The 27,776-nt window shown below is 42.4% G+C and overlaps 2 protein-coding genes across 2 annotated transcripts; both read left to right on the forward strand.

Annotated features, from left to right (window-relative positions):
• Positions 1 to 6,911: 6,911 nt before the first annotated feature.
• Positions 6,912 to 9,254, forward strand: LOC113834409 (bromodomain-containing protein 4-like). Its single transcript, XM_027403440.1, has one exon. It carries the CDS (start codon positions 7,192 to 7,194, stop codon positions 9,040 to 9,042), a length of 1,851 nt encoding a protein of 616 aa, XP_027259241.1. The 5' UTR covers positions 6,912 to 7,191; the 3' UTR covers positions 9,043 to 9,254.
• Positions 9,255 to 12,439: 3,185 nt separating this feature from the next.
• LOC113834408 (MLV-related proviral Env polyprotein-like) lies at positions 12,440 to 14,570 on the forward strand. The gene has a single exon (XM_027403439.2). The coding sequence runs from the start codon at positions 12,576 to 12,578 to the stop codon at positions 14,553 to 14,555; it is 1,980 nt and encodes a 659-aa protein (XP_027259240.1). The 5' UTR covers positions 12,440 to 12,575; the 3' UTR covers positions 14,556 to 14,570.
• The last annotated feature ends 13,206 nt before the right edge of the window (positions 14,571 to 27,776 follow it).

Below are 27,776 nucleotides of genomic sequence, written 5' to 3' on the forward strand. Positions count from 1 at the left end.
ACACATGTTGTTTATTCAGTGACACCATTGTCCCTTAAAGCTACCTTACCAATTCTCGCCATTTTAACTTAAATGCCACTTTCTAGATCTTACTCCATAGAGTATATATATATGGTCTACTAGTAAAGCCAATGAATTTCATAAAGAAATTAGTGAGACTGCATTCAAACTAGAGAAAGTGGTATTTATGTTATATTAAAGAATGAGTAATGCTTTTGTGGGTTTATCTGAAATTTCACAGAAGACATAGAAAAGGATTTTTTAAAGAAATTCACAGTATAAAGTTGGGGGGAATATTAAAAGAAAACTGAAAGATGTAAATCTTATAAATAAGTGAAAATAACATAGATGCCTCAAAATGGAAAACACATAAGCTTATCTGGCAAATAAAGCTTGCAGCATACAGTAAGGCTCAGGAGCAGGATCAAGTAACTTTGTTAGTGGACATATCAAGTTGTTCACAGTCTGGGTGAAAGACAAATTGAAGAGGCTAACCCTCTTTGCCATTCACCTATGCTTAGATTTACTGAACATGAACAGAAGGTAAGTAAAGTTGGCAGTATCTGAGGAAGCTGAGTCCATAGGAGCTTGAAATTTGGTGATAGTACCCAGCTAAGATGAGAATGATATGCAATGTTTGAAAGAAGAAAATCAGCAAATGATATGATGTGGTGATGGTGATACATACCTGTAACCCAGGACAAAGGGGATAATATAGGAAGGGTCGAGGGTGGACAGAACAGGTGTGAAGAGAGTGAAAGGACAAAGAACAAAAGAGGACCAACAGCAAACAAACATCATGAGTGGTAAGACTTTAGTATCATCTTTCTTGATTCTGAGAAAGCTATCAGTCAAGATTCTATCCACTACACCTCCAAAGCTGGATTCCATATTCCCATACCCCTTTCATTTTGGTTAACACAACCACTTTCTTTCTCCAAACCCACTCTCTGCTTAAACCTTTCCATTCTGCATGCTTCCCCCTTTCTGATTTCATATCATGTATGTCTTGCTTGTTCTACTAGCTTCACCCCCTTAAGGCATTCCCCCTCCCAAACTTTTCCCAATTCATTGGCATCTACAGAAACTCCAAGTAGAATGCACAAAGCTAGGGGTTCCAAGCTAATATTCACATAGGAAAGAGAACACAGATTCTTCATGGCCATCATTCAGACTGGGGTGAAGTAGATTATCAGAGTAAATTAATTTGCATTCTTCTGTTGACTATTGATGATGGGCATTTTTAAAAGTGTTTATTAGTCATTTCTATTTTTTTCTTTTGAGAATTTTCTGTTCAGATATATATCTCATTTGTATTAGATTATTTGTTCTCTTGGTGTTTTGTTTTTTAAGTTATTTATGTATTCTATATATTAAGCTCTATCAGATGTACAGGTGGCTGTGCCTTCAATTGTTTCCTATATATTGTAAAGAAATTAAGAAACATAGTAGTAATTACTACTACCATTTTTAGTATTCAGAGCTTGATTGCTCCCAGAAGCCATGGCTTAGTAAACAAAAACCTAAATGCCAGAGGTGTCTTATATCCTTATAATATGTTAGTCAAGCCCCTGAACATGGATGTCAATGAGGAGGGCTCCGCACTCTAGGGGGCCCCTAATACTGGATTAGTATTTTCCCCAGTGTAAAAAGGGACTTTGAGAGACCATCCCACGTGAAGGGATGCACTCTTGGCTTGGACACATGGGGGAGGGCCTAGGCCTGGCCCAGGATGATGCGGTGGACTTTGGGGAGCGCTGTTGAGGACCCTACCCTGGGAGTGGAGGGTGGATGGGGTATGGGGTTAGGGAAAGGGTTGGGGGAGGGGAGGGAGAAGGAATTTACATGTGAAGCAAGCTTGTTCAGAATTTGAAATAATAAAAAAATTTAAAAAAATATGTTAGTCAAGGAGGTCCCAGACATACCAAATGTAATACTGGGTCTTGTCATTCCTTTGGATAGCCCCACCAGAACTCTATCTATGGACACAATTCATTGCTGGGCTGGAGAGGTGAATCAAAGTTACTTACAAAGTACCAGACAGAGTTCAGTTCACAGAACTCATATGGGGGTAGTTCTTAATTGTGTGTAACTCTAGCTCCAGGTGATCTGATACCTCTGACCTCTAAGGTGGCAGCACACACATGCACACAACACAACACAACACACACACACACACACACACACACACACACACACACACACACTTCAAAATAACAAAATAAATATTTTCTGTTTCCAAAAAAATAACCTTATCAATTAATGCATTAAATACTTTGAATGAGCAATATATAGAAATCAAGCTGGAATGGAACTACATGTTCCCTCTTTCCTGATCAGTTTCCAAAGTTCCAGAAGGTGTAATGTGGAGACTGCTGGGGTGGGGAAATGCATTAGTTGTGTTAACCAGATCAACTTGCCAAGCAAAATTAACCACTTTTGTAATAGTGGCACTATGAGTATGGAAGCAACCAAATGCTCTCTGATTATTTTGAAGAGCAGTTCTGCAGGAGGGAATACATGCCTGGCACTAGACCCTGGTCAAATATCCATGCTGGGAAGAAATGGACCTTAGTGGAAAGCTATATACTGCTGTTTAGCTAAATAGACAAAGCATCCAACTGCCTTCTAAATGGTAAAAATTATGCCCACAGATAGGCCTTAATGAGACACCTGTGACCAGAGAAGCTTCTTTCCAGTGAATGTTGGTGAACGCAGAGATTCTTGGGTACAAAAGATACTGAGAACAAGTGATAGATGAGTATTAATTCCTGTAGAAGTCATTTATACAATTCTCTTTAAGGTTCTTCTTTCCTTGCAGAAGAGGTGTTATACAACTGTAAGAGCCAGCAAATAAGGAGAAGCACTGGAAAATGTCATTCCTGGGCCATTGACACAGCCATTGCAATCATAAGCTCATAACAGCTGCAGATGTATACATTGGCTATGCACAATAATGAACCCGTTAACAGCCAAGGTGGACTAGGAGCTCAGGAATCTTTCTTTTATGACTAAATTATTTGCTGCTGATGGATTTGGGGAAGGAGAAGACATTACCTTCAGTGGATAACCACTGATTACCCCATTAGGCTCCAATGGAGAATTCCAGTCCAAAGGATCACCCTGGTTAAACTAAATGGGTCACAAAACCATGAGTGATTTTTTTTTTAGGAAATTGTGAAAGCCTTTAATGAAGTTTTAAATCTTATAAATTATCACAGAATTAATATTCAAATTAAGTTCTGCAATAGTAACTGTGTGGATTATTCTTTATGTATTTGTGTGCTTTGTCTACAAGAATTTCAGTTCACTGCATGTTTGTCTGATGTCTCTGAAGGCCAGAAGAGGGCATCATATTCACTTAAATTGTAGTTAAAAACAGTTGTGAGCTATTGTGTATGTTGAAAATTGAACCCTGGTCCTCTGTTCTATGATTTTGTTGAATAGGTTTTCTGCACTTTGAGCTAGACTTCTTTCGCATTGTCTATACCTATGATTCTTAGATTTGGTCTGTTCAAGGTGTCCTAGATTTCTTGAATATTTTGTGTTAAGAATTTGTTGGATTTAAGGCCTGGCGTTGGTGGCACATGCCTTTAATCCCAGCACTTGGGAGGCAGAGGCAGGCAGATCGCTGTGAGTTCTAGGTCAGCCTTGTCTCCAGAGCGAGTGCCAGGATAGGCTCCAAAGCTACACAGAGAAATCCTGTCTTGAAAAAAAAAAGAATTTGTTGGATTTAACACTTTCTTTGGTTGATGTATCTCTTTCCTCCAATGTATGTTCAACACCTGAGATTCTCTCTTCCATCTCTTGTATACCATGAGTGATTTCTATACTCTTTTTTTTCACTGAACCCCTTTCTTATAATGAACTCTGCAGCCCAGGGGCTGGAATGCCCTTAAAAATGTTCTATTACTGATTGTATAAATTCTGTCCACCATCCTGATATGTATTTTATCACACAGTTTTCATACTATCTTCTAATTACTCCCTCTGAACCTCACATGAAACCATTTGAGCCTTACCACACAAGAGAATAGGTGGTATCATTGCCTCATTGTTCAGATGAGAACACAGCTGGTAAGTGGAACTTGTAGTATCTAAGAACTTATTTCTGGCTTCCTGGCTTACAACTCATAACCATTGTATTTTCTGGTTAACTCTCTTATTTGAACTGAATAAGTTATATTCTGGTAAATCTTGATAATAACACATACTACTAAGTATTCTGGTGTACGCCCAGCATCATGTAAACTGTTCTAAGCAAGCAGGTTTCTGCTGCTTTGGCTGCTTTTATATGCATTGCGTTTCTTTAGAAGAAACAAAAGGAGTTTATGATCCCCAGGGACTACTGCAATCACAGGAATTGGCCCCTGGAGTACTGCTGTGCCAGCTCTTGTGCTGAATTAAGCTAGAAAGTGGATTTTTACATTGATGGAATATCTTTTGGATGAAGCTGCCATGCTAGTACAGGACTATAATCTCTGGACTGAGAAGGTAGATATGAGAGGCGTTTGAATTCAATGTTAGTCTATACTGCAGAGAAAGTCTGAGTTCAGCCCAGGCTCATAGGGAAACCATGTCTCTCAAAAATAAATTATGACATAGTACATCATAATTTGGTATTTATATTTTCTAACTATATATTTTAACATAGTTTAATGAACCTGGTTTTTAAGAGCCCCATTTAAAAAATACCAATCAATCTTCTACTTAAAGGTCATTATTTTAAATTCTTCTCAGTTTATGTTGTTGATGATATGAATTCATTTGTTGTTTATTTTTGTCAACTATGCCCTTAGGCTTAATTTTGCTTTCCATCTCCATAGTTGCCAATATTAACAATTAAAACTTTCATAATGTAGGTCATTAAAGACGGAGTTGAGAAATCTCAGAATAAAATAGAGTACATCCCACTTGAATTGTCTCTAAAAGGCAACACTGTTAGCATCATAACTGGGGTGCTTTGAATTTCAAGGTTATATCATACAGTTAGTTTCATGGGCTAGATCTAGATTTCTTGATTAGATTCTATTAATTTCCACCCATTCATTCTGCAAGTATCCCTGGCCTACTATTATACAGCAGGCATATACTGGGCATAGGAAGCCAAGACTAAATAAGGGGGAAAAAGTCCCTGCTCTTGTGGGTTGATATACCTGTTCTATGCATACACCATCTCTAAGTTGGAGTAGTAGATAATCAGAAATGCAGGAATATCATATAAAACACATAACTAACATCTGGTGAGTACCTGAAGGACTCTGCTATAGGCTTCAGGATTTATAATAATTTTATCTCCAAGAGTTTCATTTTCTATTAGTCCTGCCACCATTTTTTTTGTAAGAACTAGTAGTGTTTGCCCTATTTGTAAACACAAATCATAATCCTCTGTTTTCTGTAGTCATGTTTCAACCAACTTTCAGCAATCCTACATACAGGGTGTTCACTTTGAAGTGGAAAAGAACCAAGGATTGGATGAATATTGAAGTTTCATGCTAGGGAGGGTTCAGAAAACACAGAACTTTGAAAGCAGTCACTTCTTCAAACTTCCTGGGGTTGAGGTTAGAAAAAGATGAGATTTCTGTTGGAGGGAAATCTGAATGCTTTTTACAGGCCAGAAATGTGTCTAATTCTCACAGTCTTCCAAACAAATACCACAATGGTAAAATGCCCCAAAAGAAAATTTTGGCAATCTGTGCAATTCTCACCACCAAAATTAAATGAAACAACTAAGCTAAGTAGGGCTGCATGTTTCCTAATGCTCAGCCTAAATCCCCCCAGGGTGCTAAACTAACAGGAGCTCTAGAGCCCAGAACTGCAGGAGATGCCAAGAGCGGGGAAGCAAGTCAACTGCTACTTAATTGACTGGGCACTGCCCATCCTCCATCACCAGGTGATTTTTGGAAGTCCTTTCTGTGTACACTCTTTACAAATTTCAAAGACATTTTTGACATTGTTAGCTCTTTTTTCAATGTATATTCCTGCTTATTGCTTTGGATTCTTGTTATTTTTCCTTTTTTCAGGATATCCTGTGAAAGACCCCTGTCCCTTAGCCCTTTCTTTCTCAAGTTTGTCTCCTCTTCCTCCTATCGGCGGCTTCCCCGATCCCCACCCCCGGTGGCCTTTCCCCGCCCGGCCCGAGAACAAGCACCGGGTGGGGCCGGCCCGAGAACAAGCACCGGGTGGGGCCGGCCCGAGAATGAGCACCAGGTGGGCCAGCCCGAGAACGAGCACCGGGTGGGCTGGCACGAGGGCGAGCACCAGGTGGGTCAGCACGAGAACAAACACCGAGTGAGCCGGCCTGGAGCTCTGCCCCTGAGCCCCCGCCCCGCCCGAAGAGAAACACTCCGTCCCAAGGTCTCCGCCCCCAAGGTCAGCCATCAGGAAAGGGGGGGGAATTGAGTCTGCTGTACCAGACACCAGACCTTGAGAATATGCTGATCTGGAATGGCTCTGTGTCTCATTTGAACCATCCAATGGAAATGATTCTGTATTTCGCCTCATTTGAAAGACTCTGTGTTTCACCTCATTTGAATAACTCTGTACTTTGCCTCATTTGAATAACCCTGTATAGCGCCTCATATACATTGACCAATGGGAATAGCTCTGTATAATGCCTCATTAGAATTATCCAATAGAATCCTTGCTCCTAGCTTGCGCCTTTTTCCCTATATAAGGACCCCTTTTCCCTTGGCTCGGGGCGCTTAGCCACACAGAAGCTAAGTCGCCCCAGGTACCTGCGTCTCCAATAAAGCCTCTTGTTTTTACATCCAGTTCGTGGCCTCGCTGATTCCTGGGTGTGTGGGTCTCCCTCTACGAAAGTGCCTCTTCGGGGGTCTTTCATTTGGGGGCTCGTCCGGGATTAGAGACCCCCCACTCAGGGACCACCGACCCACGTCTGGGAGGTAAGTGTTGTGCGGATCCGCTGTTTTGTCTTGTCTGGTCTGAGTCTGTCTTGTGAATTGCGCTTGCGTTTGTAGTATACAGCTGTGTACATTTGTAGGCGGATCCGAGGAGGGACTGACGGGTCCGAACTCCCGACCGCGGCTCCAGGAGACGTCCTGGTAGCGTTTGAAGCCCTCAGGAAGAGGGATTTGTATTTTGAACTTGGGAAGCCCTCAGGAAGAGGGATTTGTATTTTGAACTTGGGAAGCCCTCAGGGTGAGAGATTTGTACTTTGAACTTAGATCTATGACTGGACATTTTCCCAGTCTCTTTGGAGAAGGCCCTCGGCTTGAGGGATTTGCAATCTTTACTGGGGACGAGGAAGGAGGGCCCCCTTCCTCGACTCTCTCTCAATTCCTTCTGTCGACTCTCTGTCGAAACCGCGCTGCGAAAGTCTGTTCTGTGTTATTCGGTCTTTGTCTTGTAGCTGTCATTTGTGCCCTCCTAAGCCTAGAAACTATGGGGCAAACTGTCACCACTCCTTTGTCCCTAACACTCTCCCACTGGAAAGATGTACAGGAATATGCTCATAACCAATCTGTTAATGTGCGTAAACGCAAATGGATTACTCTTTGTTCTTCAGAATGGCCGACCTTTGATGTAGGCTGGCCGCGAGATGGTACCTTTAACCCCCAGACTATATTCCAGATAAAAGAGAAGATTATGGATCCTGGACCACACGGGCATCCCGATCAAGTGGCTTATATCGTCACTTGGGAGGCTTTGGTTCAGGACCCCCCTCCCTGGGTACGTCCTTTCTTACATCCCAAGGGCCCCTCTCTCCTTCCCCCCTCTAACCGCTCCAACCGACCCATTCCTTCGGCCCCTACACCTCCCACTCCTTTGATTCCTCCCAACCCCCCTTCCCATTCCAACCTTTACCCTACCGTGGTGAAAGACACTAAGGCTAAAGAAAAGAAGACACCTAAGGTACTCCCTCCGGGAGAAGACCAGTTGGTTGATCTATTAACGGAGGAGCCCCCGCCATATCCGCCACTGCCGCCCCCACCAGAGGCAGAAGCGGACTCCGCTGCTGCCTTGGCGGAAGCGGCCCCTGACCCTTCACCAATGGCTTATCGACTAAGAGGTCGTAGGGAGCAGCCCGTTCCAGATTCAACCACTCTGCCCCTCCGAACTGGGCTGAACGGCCAACCTCAGTATTGGCCATTCTCAGCATCGGACCTCTATAACTGGAAAAATAATAATCCTTCTTTTTCTGCAGACCCCGTGAGGCTGACATCTCTCATAGAGTCGGTACTCACGACTCACCAACCCACCTGGGATGATTGTCAGCAGCTTTTGCAGGTCCTTTTAACCTCGGAAGAGAAACAGCGCGTGCTACTAGAAGCACGAAAAAATGTCCCAGGAGTAAACGGGCAGCCCACCCAGCTACCCAATGAAATTGATGCGGCTTGCCCTCTTGAAAGACCTGAATGGGATTTTACCACCGAAGCAGGTAGGACCCACCTGCGTCTCTATCGCCAGTTGCTGGTAGCGGGACTCCGGGGGGCAGGACGCAGACCCACTAATTTGGCCCAGGTGAAGCAGATAATACAGGGTGCGGAGGAATCACCTGCCGCTTTTCTAGAGAGATTGAAAGAAGCGTACAGGATGTATACTCCCTATAATCCGGAAGATCCAGGTCAGGCCACCAACGTTTCTATGTCCTTTATTTGGCAATCAGCCCCGGACATAAGAAACAAGCTTCAAAGGCTAGAAAATCTACAGGGATATACACTCCAAGATTTGTTGAAGGAAGCAGAACGTATTTTTAATAAGAGGGAAACACAGACAGAAAGAGAAGAACGTTGGAGGAAGGAAACTCAGGAGAGAGAGGAAAGACTAAGACAGGAAGCTGAGGAAAAAGAGGTTGCGAGAGACCGTAAGCGGAATAAAGAAATGAGCAGGTTATTGGCCACAGTAGTGACAGGCCAGAGACAGAATAGACAGAGGGATGACAGAAGGGGGCCCCACCTGGACAGGGACCAATGTGCTTACTGTAAAGAAAAAGGACATTGGGCAAGAGAATGCCCTAAGAACCCCCGGGCCAAGCTTCCACCGCCAAGGGTTTCTGACCTCCTGAACCTAGAAGATTAGAGGAGTCGGGGCCAGGAGCCCCCCCCTGAGCCCAGGATAACACTGCAAGTCGGGGGGCATCCGGTCACCTTCCTAGTCGATACAGGGGCACAACATTCCGTTCTGAATCGGTCACCCGGACCCCTGAGTCACCGGACTGCATGGGTACAGGGAGCTACAGGCGGAAAGCAGTACCATTGGACTACAAATCGGCAGCTCCAGCTCGCGACCGGTAAGGTTATGCATTCTTTCCTCCATGTGCCAGATTGCCCCTACCCCTTACTAGGACGGGACCTATTGACCAAATTAAAAGCTCAAATACACTTTGAGAGGTCAGAAGTCAAAGTCACAGGGCCAGAGGGAATTCCCCTTACCATCTTGACAATGTCCATAGAAGATGAATATAGACTCCATGAAAAGAGGACTAATTCGAACAATCAGGAAACCCTTGATCACTGGCTTGCGGAATTTCCCCAAGCCTGGGCTGAAACAGGAGGAATGGGCCTTGCCATTAACCAGGCCCCAATTATAGTAACCTTAAAAGCTGCCATCCTTCCTGCATCCGTCAGACAGTATCCAATGCCTAAAGAAGCCCGCGAAGGAATTCGGCCACATATTAAAAGGTTACTTGAACAAGGGATTCTGGTGCCCTGTAAATCTCCTTGGAATACACCCTTGCTACCCGTTAGGAAGCCGGGAACTAATGACTACCGGCCAGTGCAGGACCTGAGAGAAGTCAATAAAAGGATAGAGGACATACACCCTACTGTCCCCAACCCTTACAATTTGCTGAGTGGATTGCCACCTAACTATACCTGGTACACAGTCTTAGATCTTAAAGACGCTTTCTTCTGCCTCCGCCTGCATCCCACCAGCCAGCCTATATTTGCCTTTGAATGGCAGGACGCGGCCCTTGGAATCTCTGGGCAGCTGACTTGGACTAGGCTACCTCAAGGGTTTAAGAACAGCCCTACCCTTTTTGATGAAGCTTTACATCAGGACCTGGCAGAATTCCGGGTTAGGTACCCCGCTCTAATCCTCTTACAATATGTAGATGACATTCTCCTGGCAGCCAAAACCAAAGGGGAATGCAAGGAAGGCACTCAAGCCCTCCTCCAGACTCTTGGGAGCCTAGGGTACCGGGCATCCGCCAAGAAGGCCCAGATATGTCAGAAACAGGTGACCTATTTAGGATACAAGATAAAGGATGGACGTCGATGGCTAACGGAAGCCCGTATGCGAGCCATCTTAGACATTCCCACCCCACAAAATCCCCGCCAACTGAGAGAATTCTTGGGAACGGCAGGCTTCTGCCGCCTATGGATCCCTGGGTTTGCCGAAATGGCGGCTCCCCTCTACCCCCTCACTCGGCCAGGGGTTGCTTTTAAATGGGAAGAGCCCCAAAAGAAAGCCTTCACCGACATCAAAAAGGCTCTCCTTGAATCACCAGCCCTGGGTCTACCGGACTTAGCTAAGCCATTTGAACTTTTTATAGATGAGAAGGAGGGCTATGCTAAGGGAGTCCTCACCCAAAAACTGGGGCCTTGGAGAAGGCCCACTGCATACCTCTCCAAGAAATTGGATCCTGTGGCATCGGGATGGCCACCCTGCCTTCGAATGATTGCTGCTATAGCCCTGCTGGTAAAAGATTCTCACAAGCTAACCTTGGGGCAGCCTTTGACCATACATGCCCCTCATGCAGTAGAGGCAGTCATCAGACAGCCTCCAGACAGATGGCTTACTAATGCCCGAATGACTCATTACCAGACTATGCTGTTAGACAAAGACCGGGTCCACTTCGGGCCTTTGGTGACTCTGAACCCAGCCACCCTGCTCCCCCTCCCTGGGGAGCCCGAGGCTCATGATTGCTTACAGGTATTGGCCGAGGCCCATGGAGCGAGATCCGACCTGACTGACCAGCCTCTACCTAGCCCGGACCACATCTGGTTCACGGATGGAAGCAGCTTTTTGCATCAAGGAGAACGAAAGGCGGGCGCGGCAGTCACCACAGAGAATCAGGTCGTCTGGGCCCAGGCACTCCCCCCTGGAACTTCCGCACAGAGGGCAGAACTCATAGCACTCACGCAGGCTCTAAAATTGGCAGAAGGTAAGAGGCTCACCGTGTATACAGACAGTCGTTATGCCTTCGCCACTGCCCATATACATGGAGAAATTTACAGACGGAGGGGGCTGCTTACCTCCGAAGGGAAAGACATTAAAAATAAGGAGGAAATCCTCGCTCTCTTAAGGGCTCTTCATCTGCCCGCTGCCTTAAGTATCATACATTGCCCTGGACACCAAAAAGGGGATTCTTTCGAAGCAAGGGGCAATCGAAGGGCAGACTTGGCTGCCCGAGAGGCGGCCCTGACCACAGACACCACTAACCTCCTGGCTCTAGAGCCCACCAACGACCATCCCTTCCCCTCATGGGACTATGAACAAAGAGACATCCAAACCCTAGAGAAATTGGGAGCCGCAAAGGAACCAAACGGGGATTGGACTTATGAAGGAAAGACTGTCATCCCCTACCGGGTAACCAAGTACCTAGTGACATTTTTACATAAGATGACACATCTGAGCTCCAAGAAGATGCGGGAGCTCCTCGAACGAGAAGAGGAATTCAATTTCCTTTTGGGGAAGAACGATATTCTAAAACAGGTAACTGAGCAATGTGATGCGTGCGCCCGAGTCAACGCATCCAGACTGAAGCTTCCTCCCGGGAACCGGGTCAGAGGCTACCGGCCCGGAACACATTGGGAGATAGATTTCACTGAGATTAAACCAGGAAAATATGGATACAAGTATCTATTAATTTTTGTAGACACCTTTTCAGGATGGGTTGAAGCCTTCCCTACTAAACATGAAACAGCCAAGATCGTTACTAAGAAATTGCTTGAAGAAATCTTTCCCCGTTATGGGATGCCTCAGGTATTGGGAACAGACAATGGGCCCGCCTTCGTCTCCCAGGTAAGTCAGTCAGTGGCCACCTTGTTGGGGATTGATTGGAAATTACATTGTGCTTATAGACCCCAAAGTTCAGGACAGGTAGAAAGGATGAATAGAACAATCAAGGAGACTTTAACAAAATTGTCGCTTGCAACTGGCACTAGAGACTGGGTCCTCCTACTCCCCCTAGCACTCTACCGCGCTCGTAATACCCCTGGACCACATGGGCTCACACCCTTTGAGATCCTGTATGGAGTACCTACTCCTATCATTAACTTTCTTGATCAAGATGTCTCAGATTTTGCTAACTCCCCTTCTCTCCAAGCTCATTTACAGGCCCTCCAACTAGTACAACGGGAGGTCTGGAAACCCCTTGCTCAAGCTTATAAAGACCAGAGGGACCATCCCACCATCCCCCATTCCTACCAGATCGGGGACACTGTTTGGGTCCGGCGTCACCAGGCCAAGAACCTTGAACCCCGCTGGAAGGGACCCTACATCGTTTTGCTTACCACTCCCACCGCACTCAAGGTAGACGGCATTGCAGCTTGGATACATGCTTCACATGTAAAGCCAGCCCGACCCACCGATTCAGCCACTGCATCAGAATGGACCGCACACCGCACTCAAAATCCTTTAAAGATAAGACTCTCTCGTACACCCTCCTGTTGATTGGTTGTCTGTTTACCCCCCATGTAGCAACTAACCCCCACAGGGTTTATAATATCACCTGGAAAATAGCCAATCTAGGGACCGGGGAAATAGCCAACCTCAGCACTTATATAGGGACTCTACATGATGGGTTCCCTCCTCTCTATGTCGACCTATGTGACTTAGTAGGGTCTGATTGGGATCCCTCTGACCAGGAACCATTCCCAGGGTACGGATGCCACCACCCTGGGGGAAGGATAGGAACAAGAAGCAAGGATTTTTATGTTTGCCCCGGCCATAAACCAACTCATGGCTGCGGGGGGCCGCAGGAAGGGTACTGTGCAAGATGGGGATGTGAAACCACAGGGGAGGCTTACTGGAAACCCTCTTCCTCTTGGGATTTCATCACTCTCAAACGGAGGGAGATCCCAGGGTACGCAGGGAAAGGACCATGGAGATGTGGGCAAAGAGCCTGCGGACCTTGTTATGATAGTGCCGGAGGGGGAGGTTTTCAAGGCGCCACCCCCGGAGGAAAATGCAACCCTCTCATCCTAAGGTTCACAGATGCTGGAAAAAGAACTACTTGGGATAGTCCTAAGGTCTGGGGACTCAGGCTGCACCGAGCAGGGAAAGATCCGGTGACTTTATTCTCCCTGTACAGACAAATTACTCCCCTAAGCCAACAATCAGTTGGGCCAAACATAGTAATAGCGGACCAGAGATCCCCAACCCATTTTCAAGTCCCTAAACCCCCTACCGTTCCTAAAGCTATCACTCCTACACCAGGTGCTGTCACCTTCTCCCCCACCCCAGATGCCCTAAACATCGAGATAACCAGAGACCCTCCAGGTACCAGAGATAGATTATTACAATTAATCCAAGGAGTTTACCAAGCCTTAAATTTTTCAGACCCCAACAAGACTCAGGAATGCTGGTTATGCCTAGTTTCCCGGCCCCCATATTATGAAGGCGTGGCAATACTGGGCAACTACTCCAACCAGACCTCAGCACCTACCAGTTGCGGAGCTGCTATGCAGCACAAGCTCACAATATCTGAGGTCTCAGGAAAGGGGCTATGCATAGGCAGGATTCCTTCCTCACATCAAGAATTATGTAACCAAGTAGAGCCATTATCTCAGGACAGCCGATACCTTGTTGCCCCTTATGGAACTTATTGGGCTTGCAGTACTGGGTTGACTCCCTGTGTCTCTACCACTGTTCTCAACACCACCATTGACTTTTGTATATTGATAGAACTTTGGCCCAAAGTCACATACCACCAACCTGAATATGTTTACAGCGTACTAGAGAAATCAACCCGATATAAGAGGGAGCCAATATCCTTTACCGTGGCCCTATTATTAGGAGGAATAACAATGGGGGGCATAGCAGCCGGCATAGGGACCGGAACCGTTGCCCTACAGGGAATTAATCATTTTAAGCTTCTACAACAAGCCATGCACACGGATATCCAGGTCCTAGAAGAGTCAGTCAGTGCACTCGAGAAATCCTTAACATCACTCTCTGAGGTGGTCCTGCAAAACAGACGGGGATTAGATTTATTATTTTTACAGGAAGGGGGGCTATGTGCTGCCCTCAAGGAAGAATGCTGCTTTTATGCAGATCATACAGGAATAGTTAGGGATAGCATGGCCAAACTTAGGGAGAGGCTAAAACAGAGGCAACAGCTATTTGAGTCTCAACAAGGATGGTTCGAGGGATGGTTCGCTAAATCCCCCTGGTTGACTACCCTTATATCCACGCTCATGGGACCTCTGGTTATTCTATTTTTGATCCTCATATTTGGTCCCTGCATTCTGAACAAACTGACTCAATTCATCAGAGAACGACTATCTGTTGTACAGGCCTTAGTCTTAACTCAACAATATCATCAGCTAAAGCAAATAGATCCAGAGTATCTAGAGACCTCTGAATGAAAGATTCCATTCAGTTACAAGAGAAATGGGGGAATGAAAGACCCCTGTCCCTTAGCCCTTTCTTTCTCAAGTTTGTCTCCTCTTCCTCCTGTCGGCGGCTTCCCCGATCCCCACCCCCGGTGGCCTTTCCCCGCCCGGCCCGAGAACAAGCACCGGGTGGGGCCGGCCCGAGAACAAGCACCGGGTGGGGCCGGCCCGAGAATGAGCACCAGGTGGGCCAGCCCGAGAACGAGCACCGGGTGGGCTGGCACGAGGGCGAGCACCAGGTGGGTCAGCACGAGAACAAACACCGAGTGAGCCGGCCTGGAGCTCTGCCCCTGAGCCCCCGCCCCGCCCGAAGAGAAACACTCCGTCCCAAGGTCTCCGCCCCCAAGGTCAGCCATCAGGAAAGGGGGGGAATTGAGTCTGCTGTACCAGACACCAGACCTTGAGAATATGCTGATCTGGAATGGCTCTGTGTCTCATTTGAACCATCCAATGGAAATGATTCTGTATTTCGCCTCATTTGAAAGACTCTGTGTTTCACCTCATTTGAATAACTCTGTACTTTGCCTCATTTGAATAACCCTGTATAGCGCCTCATATACATTGACCAATGGGAATAGCTCTGTATAATGCCTCATTAGAATTATCCAATAGAATCCTTGCTCCTAGCTTGCGCCTTTTTCCCTATATAAGGACCCCTTTTCCCTTGGCTCGGGGCGCTTAGCCACACAGAAGCTAAGTCGCCCCAGGTACCTGCGTCTCCAATAAAGCCTCTTGTTTTTACATCCAGTTCGTGGCCTCGCTGATTCCTGGGTGTGTGGGTCTCCCTCTACGAAAGTGCCTCTTCGGGGGTCTTTCACCTGAAACAAGGTTTTGTTTTCTTTGTTTGCCTGTAGAACCTGCTGGGAGTGAAATCAGCAAAACTTGTTCATCCATATTTAATTTTCTTCCCAGCAGGTGCTGTGGCTCAACAGCTCAGTAGGACAGAAACATGATAGGACTCTTGTTGAGGCTGCCATACTACTTGCCAGGTCAAGAAATGGTTAAAAGACCTAACTAACACACAGTGAGGGGTTCCAATATCTTCACTGACAAAACAGTAAAACCCTTAACATACATATAATGCACATCTTTGGCTACCTAGATTTTGCATAGTACCTAACCAGTTTTGGGGACTTCTATTTAACCTTTAAAGTTTGATTTTTGCTATGTTCCTTACTTTTCTATATACAGTAAAAGAAAGAAGGATTATTTATCAGCAATCACTATATATGTAAATATATATGTATGTACATCTTTTATTTCAATTGCAATAACCAAGTTAGCATGTAGGGAATTTAAATGGAATAGTTGTATGTAACATGAAAAATAAAATTAACCAGAGACTAATATTGGGGTTCAAACTTCAAGCTGAAGAACAGAAAAGCAAAGTAGCAGGCCACTAGCTCTTACCACTACCTCAGGCTGAATAGGCTGATCCTGCTGCCTCTCCTCAGTGTGGCAGGAGAATCAGACTGAGTGTCTTCCTACTCTCAATGTGTCAGGAGGATGAATGACTGATACTGACTCCTTGCTCCTGTCTTATATAACTCCCTAATACTGGGATTAAAGGCATGTGATCCCAGGTGCTGAGATCATCTTTGTGTGAGCTGTTTCGATTTAGGACTGGATCAATCTTGTGTATCCTGGTGGCCTTGGACTGACAGAGATCTGTCTACCTCTTAATTCTGAGTCCTAGGATTAAAGGTGTGTACCACCACCTCCTAGCTTCTGGCTGCTGGAATTAAAGGTGTGTGCCTGGCTTATATGGCTTGTGGCTGACTTTGCTTTCTGAATCCTCAGGCAAGCTTTAATAAATCATAAATAATATATCACCACAGTTATGGTAAAAACAGCAGAGAACTGAAAAACCTAAACAGCAAACACACCTGCAGCCTGAGGATTGTAACATGAGGTTTTCTTGGCCCAGTTAGGTTCTGCCGTCCTTCGCTGGCCCAATGAAGCACAGAGATGCTATATTGTTATGGAACTGTTGGCCTTTAAGGTTTCTTATTCTTAATCATTAACCCATTTCTATAAATCTAAGTATTTCCACGTGGTCTTATCTTACCAGAGAAAGGTCCAGGGACCTCTTAATCCTCTGGCATCCTACATCTCAACTGTTCAGCATTTCAGCATAGAAGAGAGCTATTTCCTGTTTGTCCCTGCTTATATTCTGATTTTTACCAGCTATGTCACTTCCTGCCTGTCTGTACAGACCTCCAGACCTCGACTGTTAGCTAGTAGCAGTTTTTACCCAGCTATGTCATGTCCTGAGATGACAATTCTTTCCTGCATACACTTCCCAGAATCCTCCTCATATCTTAGTTCCACCTATCTTGCTGCACTATTGCTGCCAACAGTGTTTTATTCATCAAACAATAAAATGACCATATACACAGAAGAACTTCCCCCATCAAGATTCACATTCATCAGTGTTTAACCATTAGTTCTGATTGACACATTATGATTGTAAGCATTTCAGATGATAGGTTTTTGCTTTTGTGTGCCAAATGTCTTCATCCGAGAACATTTTGGGGATCCTATCTAATTACAGAATGGCACTTCTCTCCCCTGACCTGACCTGTGACAAATGCTCTACAACACAATCTGTGAATGGCTAGCAAGTCAATGGCAAACCACCTGAATGTACAAATTTCAGTACTGGTGCAGAAATCTCCAGAGTAGTTGTCATGATCTGAAACGCTGTTTTCAGTACTATAGCTCTGTATTAGAGCTTGAAGTCAGGGATGGTGATGCCTCCAGAAGTTTCTCTATTGTACAGGGTTTTTTTGACACTCCTGGGTCTTTTGTTTCTCCATATAAAGTTGAGAATTGTTCTTTCAAGGTCAGTGAAGAATTGTGTTGGGATTTTGATGGGGTTTGCATTGAATCTGTAGATTGCATTTGGCAAGATTTCCATTTTTACTATGTTGATCCTGCCTATCCAAGAGCATGGGAGATCATTCCATTTTCTGGTATCTTCTTTTATTTATTTCTTTCTTTAGAGACTCAAAATTCTTACAGTAGAGGTCTTTTACTTTTTTGGTTAGTGTTACTCCAAGGTATTTTATGTTGTTTGTGGCAATTGTAAATGGTGATGCTTCTCTGATTTCTTTCTCCACCAATGTATCATCAGTATATAGTAGGGCTACAGATTTTTTGAGTTAATCTTGTATCCTGCCATTTTGCTGATGGTGTTTATCAGCTGTAGGAGTTCCCCAGTAGAGTTTTTTGGGTTACTAATATAGACTATCATATCATCTGCAAATAGTGAGAGTTTGACTTCTTCCTTTCCGATTTGTATTCCCTTGAACTCCTTTTATTGTCTTACTGCTCTAGCTAGAACTTCAAGGACAATGTTGAAGAGAATTTCTCTCCATTTAATTTGATGTTGGCTTGCTGTATATTGGTTTTATTATACTGAGGCATGTTCCTGTTATCCCTGACTTCTCCAGGACCTTTTTCATGAAGGGGTGTTGGATTTTGTCAAAGGCTTTTTCAGCATCTAGTGAGATGATCATGTGATATTTTTTCCTCAGTCTATTTATTTTGTGGATTACATTGATGGATTTTCGTATGTTGAACCATACTTGCATCAATGGGATGAAGCCTACTTGACCCGGATGGATGATTTCTCTGATGTGTTCTTGGAATCAATTTGCCAATAAGTTATTGAGAATTTTTGCATCAATGTTCATGAGGGATATTGCTCTTTCTTAGTTGCATCTTTGTGTGGCTTGGGTATAAGGTTATTGAAGCCTCCTAAAAAGAGTTTGCTAATGACCCTTCTGCTTCTATTGTGTGGAATACTTTGAGGAGAATTGGTATTAGCTGTACTTTGAATTTCTGGTAGAATTCTGCAATGAAGCCATCTAGCCCGGGGCTTTTTTTGGTTGGGAGAATTCTAATAACTGCTTCAATTTCGTGAGAGGTTATAGGTCTATTTAAGTTGCTTATCTGTTCTTGATTTAATTTTGCTAAGGAAAACCTGTCCAGAAAATTGTCCATTTCCTTTAGATTTTCAAATTTTGAGGAATATAGGTTTTCAAAGTATGACCTGATGATTATCTGGATTTCCTCTGTGTCTGTCGTTATGTTCCCTTTTCATTGCTGATTTTTTTAATTTGCATGTTAACTCTTTGTTGTTTGTTAAGATTGGATATTGGTTTGTCTATCTTGTTGATTTTCTTGAAGAACCAACTTTTTGTTATATTGATTCTTTGTATTTTTCTCCTAGTTTCCATTTTATTGATTTCAGCCCTCAATTTGATTATTTCCTGGTGTCTGCTCTTTCAGGGTGTATTGGCTTCTTTTTTTCAAAAGCTTTCAGTTGTGCTGTTAATTCTCTAGTGTGGTTATTCTCCTGATTCTTCATGTGGGCATTTAGCGCTGTGAACTTTCCTTTTAGCACAGCTTTCAAAGTATCTCATGAGTTTGGATATGTTGTGTCCCCATTCTCATTGAATTCTAGGAAATCTTTAAATTTTTTTATTTCTTCCTGGCCCATGAATTGTGCAATTGGGTGTTACTTGATTTCCATGAGTTTGTAGGTTTTCTGTAATTCGTGTTGTTTTTGAATTCTAATTTTTAAGCATGGTGGTCTGATAAGACACAGTGGGTTATTTCAATTTTTTTGTACCTGTTGAGGTTTGCTATGTTGCCAAGTGTGTGGTCGATTTTAGAGAATGTTCCATGTGGTGCTGAGAAAAAGGTAAATTGTTTTATATTTGGATGGGATCTTCTATAAATATCTGTTAAGTCCAATTGTGCCATAACTTCTATTCGTTCTTTTGTTTCTTTGTTAAGTTTCTCTCTGGTGTTCCTGTCTAGTGGTGAGAGTGGGGTGTTGAAGTCTCCCACTATAAGTGTGTGCAGTTTTATGTGTGATTTGAGTTTTAGTAATGTTTCTTTTACAAACGTAGATGCCTTTGTATTTGGGGCATAAATATTCAGAATTGAGACTTCATCGTGATGGATTTCTCCTTTGATGAGTAGGAAGTGACATTCTTCATCTCTTTTGACTGATTTTAGTTTAAAGTCCATTTTTTTTTTTTGGATATTAGGGTTGTTATCCCCGCTTGTTTCTTGGGTCCATTTGATTCTTTAATTCTTAGGCACTGTCTGTCTTTGAAGTTGAGGTGTGTTTCTTGTATGCAACAGAAGGAAGGATTCTGTCTTCTTATACATTCTGCTAATCTGTGTCTTTTTATAGGGGAGTTAAGTCCATTAATGTTGATGGATATTAATGATCATTGATTATCATTCATTCTTGTTTGTTTTTGATTTGGTGATGGTGGCAAGATTATGTGTGGGATTCTATCCCTTTTTCCTTTTGGCTGTTGGTAAAGTGGGTTTATCTATTGCCTATATTTTTCTGGTTGTAGGTAACTTCCTTGGGTTACAATTTTCCTTCCAGAACATTCTGTAGTGCTGGATTGGTGGATATGTATTGTTTGAATCTGGTTTTGTCATGGAATATCTTGTTTCTCCATGTATAATGATTGAAAGCTTTGCTGGGCATAGTAGTCTGGGCTGGCATCCATGGTCTCTTAGTGTAGGTAGAATATCTATCCAGGACCTTCTGGCTTCCAGAGTTTCCATGGAAAAGTCAGGTGTGATTCTGATAGGTTTTCCTTTATAGGTTACTTGACCTTTTTCCTTTGCTGCTGTTAATATTTTCTCTTTGATGTGTGTGTTTGGTGTTTTGATTATTATGTGTTGAGGAGACCTTTTTTAGGTTCAATCTATTTGGTGTTCTGTAGGCTTCTTGTATTTTAATTGGTATGTCTTTCTTTAGGTTGGGAAAGTTTTCTTCTATGATTTTGTTGAATATGTTTTCTGTGCCTTGAGTTGGATTTCTTCACCTTCTTCTATATCTATTATTCTTGGGTTTGGAGTTTTCACGGTATCTCATATTTCCTGGATATTTTGTGTTAGGGATTTGTTGGACTTAAGATTTTCTTTGGTTGATGAATATATTTCTGCTAGTGTGTCTTCACCTCCTGAGATTCTCTCTTCCATCTCTTGTGTTCTGTTGGTTATGCTTACATCTGTAGTTCCTGATCATTTACCCAGATTTTCTATTTCTGGAATTCCCTCAGATTGTGCTTTCTTTATTGTCTCTATTTCAGTTTTTAGGTCTTGAACTGTTTCCTTGAGAAATTTGTTGATATCTTGTATTTTTTTATTTGATTTTTCTTCCATTTCTTTAAGGGATTTTTCTCATGTACTCTTTGAGGTCCTCTATCCTTTTCTGAAGATGCTTTTAAGGTCATTCTCTTCTGGTTCATCTGCATTGTGATGTTCAGGTCTTGCTGGTGTATGGTTCCTAGTCTCCAGTGGTGTCATATTGGGTTTTCTGTTGTTGGATGTGGTTTTTACCTTGACCTCTTCTCATCCTTTCTTCTGGTGGGTGTAGCAGGAGTTTCTTGCTCTCATGGTGGGTATGGGACCAAGGTTTTCTTCTGGTAGATGCAAACAGATCCAATACTCTGATGTCTGTCCTCTTCCTGAGGATGAAGGTTTCACTGTTACCCAGGTATCGGCAGTTTTGGGGCATGCCTGGTCCCACTGGGCTGGCAGTTGGAGGCACGACTGCCTCTGGGTGTTTGGTGTTTGGATCCTGCTGCCGAACTCGGTCAGGCATGCAGGTCTCTGGAGTCAGATGACTCTGAGCCTGTTTTTTTGTTTTGTTTTATTTTGTTTTGTTTTGTTTTCAAGATGGGATGTCTTTGTGATAGCCTAGTTGTCCTGGAACTAGATCTGCAGACCAGGCTGGCTTCGAAGTCACAGGGATCTGCCTGCCTCTGACTCCTGGGTGTACTTCACCACCCAGCATTTTTCTTCATTTTTTTTCCATTTTGCTCAGACATTGTGTAAATGTTAGACAAAGGCCCAAAACATTCAGTGCATAAACCATCTTATTTTTTCTTACCTTTACCATGGAATGGAGAAATATCGATTGAATTTCTATAGCAATACTATACCTGTCAGGCAAGAACACCATGTGCTGAAATATTTTCATGTTAGATGAAACTGCATGTTTTCCACAATTCACTACTAAAATAAAGAAGAGAAAGGCTTAGGAGGGCCTTGTCATAGGGTGCTGATGAATTTAATTTAAAAAGTTCTTTTGTTGCATTGTAAATGTTTATCTCAGATTTGTTTTCCTATCATATTTAATTTTGCAGCAATTATTTTAAGAATGTAAAATCTTGAAGAAATTCATAAGAGTTCATTTGATTTGTTTTTATTCAATTCTCAGATAACTAAAATTTACTCTTTCTGGTACAAAAAAAAAAACCTTTTAACGGGTCTAATCACTTCAAGGATATCTTTCTAATATCTTATGACTATTTCCATTATTTCTTACTGAGAATTGAACAGAATTTCACCTCTGCTGAAAAAAGAAAGGTGACTTGAACAGAGAAGAAAGAAAAGTTCAACTAACAAACTAACTCCAATTATACAAATCCCATTGCAAAGATAAAAATAAAACAAAAATCAAAAAGCATTTTCACTTTGAAAAAATACAAACACAATAAACAGTAAAGAAGAAAATGGAAGAACTTAAAAAGAAAGAATTTTTAAATGATCATAATTATTGTCAAACAACTAAAATAACATAGAGATGAATGAAACAAGGAAGTCGATCTAAGTTATGAAAATAGAGTTGGAATTTTTTCTTTTATTGAAAATAACTTTTGTCTCAGATACTATATACTGATAATTGTTTCCCCTCCCTGTTCTTCTCCCAGTTTCTTACAACCTGCTCTTCCATTAAGATCTACCCCTTTCTGTCTATCATTAGAAAACAAACAACTAAGGAATTATAATAAATATAATACAATTAATATAATAAGGTAAGAGAAAAACAAACACCTTGGAGGAGGGCAAAACAACAGAAGAAACAAAGCCAAAAGACTCAGTCATTTGCACCAGCTATCCCATAAAAACACTAAACTGGAAGTCAGAATACATAGGCTAAGGACATATGGGGCAAAAAGCAGAGTTTGTTTCACCAGGTTTCCTTGTTGAGACCTAAATTTTCATTTGCAAGAGATTATCAGTTGGAGATTGCTTCTAGGTTAGAGGTGGGGACATGTGTCCACTTCTTTTTTCCAAACCAGGACCCCATATGTGCAGACCCATTCAGGATCTGTGTATGTTGTCTCAGTCTCTGTGGATTCATATGTGTATCAGTCCTGTTGTATTTAGAAGGCCTTCTTTTCTTCCTGTCTGTGGTAGTTTGAATGTAATTGGGCCCCATAATCTCATAGGGATGGCAATATTAGGAGGCAATGCTTTGTTTGAGTGGGTATGGCCTTGTTAGAAGAAATATGTCACTTTGGGCGCAGGCTTTGAGGTGCCATTTGCTCAAGGTTCCCTCAATGTGACACATAGTTCATTTCCTGTTGCCTGCTTATCAAGATGTAGCTAGCACAATGTCTGCCAGGTGCACTGCCATGATAATGACGGACTGAACTGATGGGGGAGTTCCTTCTGTGTATATGTTTGTATTATTGGTTGATAAATAAAGCACTGTTAGCCAATAGGGAAGCAAGTTAGGTGGGACTAGGAGAGAAGGAGGATTCTGGGATATTTAGGAAAGGGGAGAGTGCCATGTGATCCCAGGAAGTGATGACTCGCATAAGACCAGTGTCCTTAGTGAGAAAAGTCCTTATAAAAATATATAGATTAGTAGTTATGGTTGATAATTAAGACTGAGCTAGCAAATAAGAAATCCTAGTCATTGGCCAGCAGCATTGTAACTAGAATAAGATTCCATGTGTTATTTGGGGACCTAAAATGGCAGCAGAACCCAGGCAGCAGGCAAAACGAGTTATTGTTACATTGAACTTCTGAAACTGTAAGGGAGCCATCCCAATTGTATCACATTTTCTTTATCCATCTTTTTCTGTGGAGGGACATTGAGATTGTTTCCAATTTCTGGCTATTCTAAAGGAACATGAGTGAGAAAATGTATCTAAAGTAGGATAAAACATCCTTGGGTGTAAAGTCAAGAGTGGTATAGATGGATCTTTGTGGAGTTGGTGTCACATCTTCCTGAGCAAACCACCACACTTATTTCCATAGAGGCTGTACATGTTTGCACTCCCAGCAGCATTGGATGAGTGTTCCTCCTACTCTACATCTTCTCAATCTTGAGTTATGAGAGGATCTTAGCTATTTATTGATCTTGTCTATTCAGATGGGTGTAAAACTGAAATCTCAAAGTACTTTTAATTTACTTTTCCTTGATGGCTAGGGATGTTGAACACTTCTTTAATGCCATTGGTCAATGCCAGAGGACCAGTGAGTGGCAATTGAAGTTCCCGGTATCAGCCCACCAGAAGGAAAGTCTCAGTTGGGCCAATCTCATTTGACAAGGCCCTGGAACTGCAGACCCCAGAATGTCTTTTGCTTCTGCTGTGCCTTTACGTGTATGCCGAAGCTCTCTTTTCTGGTATCTAGCATGGCATGAGTGGATGTAGGGAGCTCTCCACTACCTGTAATACAGCGTGCTTATCTCTTGGAAACATCCCATTCTACTGGGCATTTTTACCTGTGGATTGTCAAGAAAATAACCCCTCACCAAGCTGTACTATATAATTTGATAATAATAATGATAGTTTATACAGAGTTTGATGAATAAGAATAAATACAAAGACATGTTTCACAGCTGAAACCTATGAGTTCCATCCTAGGAGCTGCTCAAGTTAATAATTAAAAGGAAAGCACCTGAGTCCAGGACCAAGGCTGGCTCTAATTCTTTTAATCCTGAAAAGAGGCTGTCATGTACCATTAGCTAAACCAAAGCTTCAAAAATAACTTCAAGTTAGACCAGCTGCCTTGCTAATAATTTTAAGATAAATAACCACAGATAACAAGCTAAAGTTAAGAAGGACACATAGCTGATCATTCTGACTCCTTAGGCTATGGTCAAAAATACAAAATGGCCTGATTGTTGCTAGCTCCCCTTACTAGGTCTGGTTAATAATCAAAAGTGATGATTAATTCCTTATACCCATTTCTGCCTCCAGTCTCCTGATAAAAATCGATTGATGAGTGGATATGTTCCCTAAAGATTTAAATTAGAACTGACTGATTGTTTTACATATATAAAAGTTTAGGCTTGTGATTCCTTTAAGACTCTTTATAAGATTACCTTTCAAGATAAATAAGAAAGTAATTGTTGCTTTCTTTGTAACTGCAAAATGCAGCCTGCCAGTAAAGGACTTGACAAGAATATAGCTTGCTTGCCCACACAGTTAATCTATTACAAGTTGCTTGGGTATGAATGTATGTGGGTTCTTGGAATAATTTGTTCTTCACCTGTAGCACATAAAATGTTTAATCATGTGAGGGAAATGAAAAACATGTTTTTACCTGTATTCATTATAATCATTCACTTGGAAAATAAAATATAATCACATTGTAATTTCTATGTTACCTGAAAAACTTTGTTGGGATATATAAACTGTAGGGAAAAAGTATACAGCAGAAAGAAAAGAACAGAGAAAGAACATAAGAATAAAAAAGAAAGCCATCAAGAAAGTGTGTGTTTATTTTCCTGTAGCCCCCTCAGATAGAAAAGATTCCTTTCAAAGCCCTGTGTTGCTGGAGGCTGCCTCCCAGCTGTACTTTAAGAGTTTCTCAGCCATTTCAGTTTCCTCTTTTGAGAACTCTCTGTTTAGATAATATTTATACCACTTTTTATTGGTACCATTTTATTCATCATTTTTTTATTTTACATACTAACAACAGCTTCCCAGCCTCTCTGCTGTCCTCTTCTCCAGTTCCCCCCCACACACTCTATTATATCCCCCCACTCCTCCTCCTTCTCCACTTAGATGGGATAAGGCTTCCATGGGAATCATCAAAGCATGGCATATCAAGTTGAGGCAGTACCAAGCTCCTCCCCTGCTGCATCAAGGCTGAACAAGGCATCCTACCATGGAGTCCAATTGAAGAGAGTGTGGAGGGATTGATTATATGAGTAAGAGTGTGGTCAAGTTCATGATGGGGAAACCCACAGAAACAGCTGACCTGAGCTTATGGGAGCTCATGAACTCTGGATGGACAGCTAGGGAGCCAGCATGGGACTGACGTAGGCCCTCTGCATCTGTATGACATTTGTGTAGCTTGGTGTTTTGTGGGGCTCCAACAATGGAACCTGTCTCTGATGCAAGAGCTGCCTTTTAGGCACCAGCACCATGTTTTTAATTGGGTTATTGCTTTTCTTGATATCTAGCTTCTTTAGTTCTTTTATATATTTTGATATGATCCCTCTATCAGATGTGGACTAGCTAAAAGTCTTTTCCTATTCTGTAGTTTGCCATTTTGTCATAATGACAAAGTTCTTTGCAGTATAGAAGCCTTTTAGTTTCCTGAGGTCCCATTTATTAATTGTTGCTTTAAAGTTTATGTTAGCAGTCATCTGTTCTGAAATTTTTTATGCAAATAACTTCAGGGCTATTCCCCACTTTCTTTTCTTTCATGTTTAGTGTCTTTGGTCTTTGACTATTTGGAATTGAGTTTTGTGCAGGGGGATAAGTATGGATCTTTCTGGATCTTTCTACATGCAGATGTTTATTTTGACCAACACCATTTGTTGAAGATGATGTCTTTTTTTTCTGCTGTATTACTGGTTTCTTTATCAAAACTCTTCTTTTTGTTCTAGAGCTTTCAAGTGTGCTTTGCCTCTTAGAACCCATCTTCTAGAAAGAGGTTCCATGTACTCTGCATCCTCCATCAATAGAATCCATCCTTTATGCTTATCACAAGTTCTTCTTCCCCATGCCCTTACCCTAAGAACTGTTTATCAGTCCATAAAAAGCCATTCTCATCGTAAATATTACAGGTGTTTTTCTGTAGATGTACATTGCAAAGGAGTTTTGATGTAGCCATCCATGAAGCTTTGTTGTGATAATTTTCACATGAAAGCTTCTTTCCCCAAAGTTTTACTGTCTTTAAATGTGTAAGAAAAATAAACAGTCAGGTTAGAGTCTGGAAGTTTTTTACCCAGCTCCTGCTAAAGTGGTATTGACAGAAGTTTCATTCTTCAACTCATTATTTTCTTGCAAGTTGTGATGCTTGCAGGGACTCCAACATACATTTTTTGTATGTGGGTAAAATGTCATGTAAATATCTGTTACATCCAATTGGTTTAACATCAGTTAGCTCCAGCATTTCTCTGTTTAGCTTTTGTCTAAATGACCTGTGCCTATTGATGAGAGTGGGGTATTGAAGTTTCCCATTATCAGGTTATGTGGTGGTTTGAATGAAAAAAGACCCCAAAGGAAATGAGTCGCACTATTAGGAGGTGTGGCTTTGTTGGAGTAGGTGTGGCCTTGTGGAGGAAGTTTGTGGCTGTGGAGGTGGGCTTTGAGGTCTCATATATGCTCACACCAGTGTCTCAGACCACTTCTTGTTGCCTACCTATCAAGATGTAGGGCTTTCAGTTGCAGCACCATGTCTGCCTCCATGCCACCATATTCTAGCCATCATGCTCACTGCCAGGATCATAAGAACTAAACCTCTGAAACTGTAAGCCACCACTTCAATTAAAATTTTTCCTTGTAAGAGTTGCCAGGAGTGTCTCTTCATATCAAAAGACCAGATGTGAGGGTCAGTATGTGTTTTAAGCTGTAGTGGTGTTTCTTTTACAAACTCTTTGTGGATTTTTCCCTTAGTGAGTATATACTGACTGTCCTTCCCTATCTCTTATGATTAGTTTTTGTTTGAAGTGTATTTTGTAAGATATTAAAATGGCTATGCCAGGTTGCTTCTTTTATTGTTGTTGAGGCTATTATTTGTTTGTTTACTTTTTGTTTGTTGGTTTTTTGAGACAGTGTTTCTCTGTGTAGCTCTGGCTGTCCTAGAACTTACTCTCTAGACCAAGCTGGTCTTGAACTCAGTGATCTACACTCCTCTGCCTGCCAGTTCTGGGGTTGAAGGCATGTACCACCACCACACTGCAAGCTTGCTTCTATTTTTAAAAAAATAACAAATATTTTATTATTTAAGACAATTTTTAAATTTAAAGATATTTTGATCATATTCTTCCCCTCCTTTCAAGTCCTTTTAGATCTCTCTCCCTCTCTAGACAACCAACTTTAAGTTCTTTTTTAAAAAAACAAACCTTTGGTTTCCCAGGGAATGCTTGATGAATTTGGGTTCTGTTTCCCTGGT

The sequence above is a fragment of the Cricetulus griseus genome, chromosome 2 (genome assembly GCF_003668045.3).
Source record: "Cricetulus griseus strain 17A/GY chromosome 2, alternate assembly CriGri-PICRH-1.0, whole genome shotgun sequence".
NCBI classification, from domain to species: Eukaryota; Metazoa; Chordata; class Mammalia; order Rodentia; family Cricetidae; genus Cricetulus; species Cricetulus griseus.